General features: G+C 35.8%; 1 protein-coding gene across 1 annotated transcript; it reads left to right on the top strand.

Annotated features, from left to right (window-relative positions):
- The first annotated feature begins 1,808 nt into the window (after positions 1 to 1,808).
- LOC105042039 (serine/threonine-protein phosphatase PP1) lies at positions 1,809 to 4,606 on the top strand. Its single transcript, XM_010919143.4, has 3 exons — positions 1,809 to 2,157; positions 3,383 to 3,942; positions 4,232 to 4,606. The coding sequence occupies exons 1-3, from the start codon at positions 1,977 to 1,979 to the stop codon at positions 4,409 to 4,411; spliced, it is 921 nt and encodes a 306-aa protein (XP_010917445.1). The 5' UTR covers positions 1,809 to 1,976; the 3' UTR covers positions 4,412 to 4,606.
- Positions 4,607 to 4,847: the final 241 nt, after the last annotated feature.

The following is a 4,847-nucleotide window of genomic DNA, read 5'->3' as shown; positions in this document are numbered from 1 at the left end:
GTTTCTTGTGTGTGTTGCAGTCGAATTGCTCGGATCCATCGAAAATCTTTTATACAACTGTTATATGAGATTATCGATAGTCCTATTTTCTGAAAGAAATTAAATTATAGATCGTTAATACTCAACTTCAATGATTCCTGAGAAAAAAAAGACCTCAACTTCAAAGGACAATAACATATATGTGACAGAATTCAGAGAACTTGTCTTCTGTTAAGAGCCTCCTTTTCTAGTTGCAATTTGAAATTGAAGCTCCTGCTCTTTCATAATTTTTAAGTAGTTGGTTATATAATTAAGATTGCTTCCCAGGCTGTAAAAAAGTGATTTTATTTACGAAACCATTGTCAGAGTTTGTCGAAACAGTGATGAACAAGCTGTTATACTAATTTTAAAGAGTATATATTTTACCTCATAAACAAATATATAGATGGTGACAAATGACCCCTCGAAAGGCAGGGTTATGCATAAAGGTTAATTCAGAAAATCTGGAAAATTTAATAAAACTAATGATAGCAGCATACTGAATGTTTTTCAAATAGAAATAGGCGATTTGATGGACTGCCTATATTGTATTAAGTGCAGATGTTAGAATACCATCTCATCTAATGAATCTAAATTAACTAAACCAATACCATAATTTCAATTTTCTAACCAGAGCATCATGACTTAAGTGCGCAGATACACTTGCTTACACATGATTAGTCCCCTGGAAAACAATGATGACTTTTTGTTTCAAAAGCTGAGGTGGCTAATATTTGAGATGGCAACAAACTAGATGTTTGAGGGAGCAAATTTGCGATATCTATTTTCTTAGATACTTTGATATTTGTCAAAATCCAACATGGCATCCGTGTGACACAATTGGTAGATGTCACACGCTAGATATCAGTGGACCTATTGACTCCTTGCTAAGGTGTCACATTGCAACAAGTAACACGGAGATCTAAATTGAGGTTCCCCATCAAAAGTAGGGATATTAACTTTGCAATAGAAAACAATTAGGGGTATTAACAAGGTGGCAAGGCCACCAAATGAACCAAAGGATAATTGATTCAAGCTTAGTCTTTTTTTTTTTTTTTTTAATTCAACTAAGCTCAAGTTCAGGTCAATTAATATCAAGCAGACCTCAAGCTCCTGACGATGGCTGGTTTAAAGAGTTTCAAAGACAATGACATTTTACTAAGCTTTCACATATTGAATCCAAGACATCTTGCTCGTGTACAACTAGAAGATGTACAGTGCATGTCTAACAGTGTACCCTTAAATTAACATCTGATTGCCGATAAATAATTTTATAAAATATAATATACTTAATAAATAAATATAAAAATAATTATAAATATAATTTAAAAAATCATTTTACTTATATATATATATATTCCTATACCGGCTTCAACCAAGCTGAATTAAGCTAGCCAAATATCAATCTTGGGTCATTTATTAATCATACTAACTTGTTTGTTTTGACAATCCTAATTTAAATATAGGTGCATTACCTTAACTCTCCCTCTGATTCCATTTTCTTTTTCATGATTCATTGCATCACCTATATGAAAAGAAAAGAAAGAAAACATATAGAGAGATCATGGTGTGACATTTAGTAGGATCAGCAACCATATGGGATTCCATGTCTTCTATGGGGTTCAATTCTTTGGTTTGTTTTTGGGGTGACAGTAGAGCTGCCCTTGTCCATTTTGTCGTTGGTATATCAAAAATGGGGCCCAAGTCATACGGAGGCCATGGTCGGTAATGGCATCCTAACAGCTGACGTGGCAATGGCACATGAGGCGGAGAGAGGCTCCCCTCTCCATTTCAGACCACTTGACCCCCTCAATCTCCGATTTCCATTTCTTTCTTTTATTTCTTCTCTCTCCATTGAGCAATCTCCCATGACGTTGTTCAGATAACCATCGGAGAGATTTTTTTTTTTTTTTTTTGTAATCCTTTTTTCTTACAATTCTTCTATAGAGGGAAATATAATGGATGGGAGTGCTTTGGATGATTTGATCGAGAGGCTACTCGAAGGTAAGAAGAACAAAGAGAGTGGCAAGAAGATTCTGCTCAGCGAGGCCGAGATTCGCCATGTCTGTGTTACTGCGAAAGAAATCTTTCTGCGCCAACCCGTCCTCCTCGAATTGGAGGCACCCGTCAATGTCTGTGGTAATGCTCGCGACCTTGCACCATACGGGTACGGTTGTATTTTTGTACGGAAAATTTTTTATTGGATCGTGCATTGTATAGTTTTTTAAGCACTCCAATTTCTTCTCTCCATCACTGTTTATATGGATCTTAAAAGATTATTATGCGATGCAACAGTTGGCATCGTGAAAGAAGATGGATCATTGTTCTGTGTGAAAGATACAACCTGAATCCGCTCCATACTTACTTAGGAGCAAAAATTGTTAAATTGTGATATTGAATTTGTTTGTGTTTAAAATTTTGGCCAGCTTTAATTTTAATGATTCTTTGTGTCTCTGCTCTTCCAAAATTGAAGATGAACTACATTTCAAAACAAAAATAAATAAATAAATTATGAACGCATTATGACAGATTTGAACCCTAAATAGAAATAAATTTGTTAAGAGTATGAAAGCGAACTTGTTTATGACCCACACTTGTGCTTATGATTCTATCCCCAAGGTCATTTTGGTAGCTAGCATAATGTATATGTGTTTCTTAGTTGTGGCTCATGGATTTTTAAGATTATTGCCATAATGAGTTGTTTAGTTTCAATTTTTTGTCATTTATTTGTAATCCGCCTTTTGCACATTCATTAGGCATATATTTAAATTTATTCGTTCTTTCAATTCAATTGCACGTGACTTTGATGGTTCGTTTTCGTTTGAAATTTCAGAAAATCAAATATTTAATCTGTTAATAATGATTTTAAGATAAAACCTAGAATCATCAAATGGAAAAAAAAAAAAAAAAAATCTATGAAGTAAAATAAAAGAGGGGTAGAGGTTCGATTCTGCAAACCATCATTCCCTTGCTTCAACCTGCAAGGCTCCACCGAGGATGTTGGGCTCTGTCCCGAGACATTTGGAAAGATTTTTAAAAGCATGTCCAATAGCAAGTGTAACACAACAAGGCTTGCCAACTTGCCTGTAGGAACAAGAAATGTATTCTAATTTCTTGTGAGTTTATAACTGATTAATGCGTGATATTATTTGTTTTCTATCCAACATTAAAATAAGGCTGTGATTGATAAAAATTAAGCTAATTCAACAGGTTATAGTGCTAAAATTACTATAGGATTTAATTCTCAGCATCCAAGAATAACTAATGACTTCACCAGCATATTACATCCTGGACTTTCATTTCATGAGTATTCTTACCATACAATTATTTGATAAAACATACTGGTATGCCATATTTTTTACAGGTGATATCCATGGCCAGTTCTCTGATCTCCTCCGACTATTTGAATATGGTGGCTTCCCTCCACACTCCAACTACCTCTTCCTTGGCGACTATGTCGACCGTGGGAAGCAGAGCATTGAGACGATCTGCCTCCTCCTCTCCTACAAGATCAAATACCCTGACAACTTCTTCCTCCTTCGAGGAAACCATGAATGTGCTTCGATTAATCGGATTTACGGCTTCTATGATGAATGCAAGCGTCGTTTCAGTGTTAGGCTTTGGAAGCTCTTTACTGATTGTTTCAACTGCCTCCCAGTAGCTGCTGTCATTGATGACAAGATATTTTGTATGCATGGAGGGCTCTCACCAGAATTGCAGCACTTGGATCAGATAAGGCAGATTGAGAGGCCAGTGGATGTGCCGGATCAAGGATTGTTGTGTGACTTATTATGGTCGGATCCCGACGGAGAAATTAAAGGATGGGGAGAGAATGATCGAGGTGTTTCATATACTTTTGGGGTTGATAAAGTGTCCGAGTTCTTGAAAAAGCATGATCTTGATCTTATTTGTCGTGCACATCAAGTAAGTATGTATGCCTAATCAACATTTTATTGAGCATTGATCTCAACTCAGATCATCTAATCTCTAACTTTAGAAGGAAAGGATGCCCTAAAAAAGGGTTGCATGTTGGAAGAGTTGTGGTGAAGGATAACAAAGAGAATTGAAATGTTGTTTATTTAGTTTTAAGCAAAAAAAATCATTTTGGTATACTTCATTATTATTTCTAGCAAAAGTTAAATAATATGTTGTTTTCTTAGGTTTTTGTGACTTTCAAGGCGTAATAACCTAACAAACTGCTTCAACGAAACAGGTTGTGGAAGATGGATATGAATTCTTTGCAGATAGGCAATTGGTGACAATATTCTCAGCTCCAAACTACTGTGGGGAGTTCAATAATGCTGGTGCACTGATGTGTGTAGATGTGAGTTTGCTTTGCTCTTTTCAGATCCTCAAGCCTTACAGAGGGAAGGTAGGAGGGCAGCTGGATTAAAAGCACTGATCATCACAGCAGAGGTAGCGAGTTTTAGGCTTAAAACACGAGAAAGGGAGGATGACAAAGTTGCTTGCATTTGTTTTGTTTTCACTTTACTTTACCAAAGGATTATTTTGCTACTCCGTTTTGCAGCAGATTATTTATGCTCTCTGTTGCATAAATTCTTCAATCTGTATCTGTATATATATACATAAGGAATTTATCGCATTCATACACTGATCTAGCATGTCATTTGATTCATGTCTTTTTTATCAGAAATTCAGAACCACAAAACAGTTAGCAGCCTACCGAGCAATCACTACTTTATGTCTTAAAATGTCAGGAATGGTATGGAAAAAAGAGACATCAGATTTCATCTTCAATAATCCCAGCATATGGTCTGCAGAAATGGTCAGATGCCCTATTGCGCTTAGAAACTAACACTGCAGATCAT

Source organism: Elaeis guineensis, chromosome 3, assembly GCF_000442705.2.
Source record: "Elaeis guineensis isolate ETL-2024a chromosome 3, EG11, whole genome shotgun sequence".
Taxonomy (NCBI): Eukaryota; Viridiplantae; Streptophyta; class Magnoliopsida; order Arecales; family Arecaceae; genus Elaeis; species Elaeis guineensis.
Note: the sequence above shows the minus strand (reverse complement) of the source record. Positions and strands in the feature narration are given on the sequence as shown.

Coding starts and splice junctions, on each gene's coding strand:
- LOC105042039 (XM_010919143.4), top strand. CDS start 1,977: ATGGATGGGAGTGCTTTGGATGATTTGATCGAGAGGCTACTCGAAGGT. Junction 2,158..3,382: donor GGCACCCGTCAATGTCTGTG/GTAATGCTCGCG, acceptor TATTTTTTACAG/GTGATATCCATGGCCAGTTC. Junction 3,943..4,231: donor TTATTTGTCGTGCACATCAA/GTAAGTATGTAT, acceptor TCAACGAAACAG/GTTGTGGAAGATGGATATGA.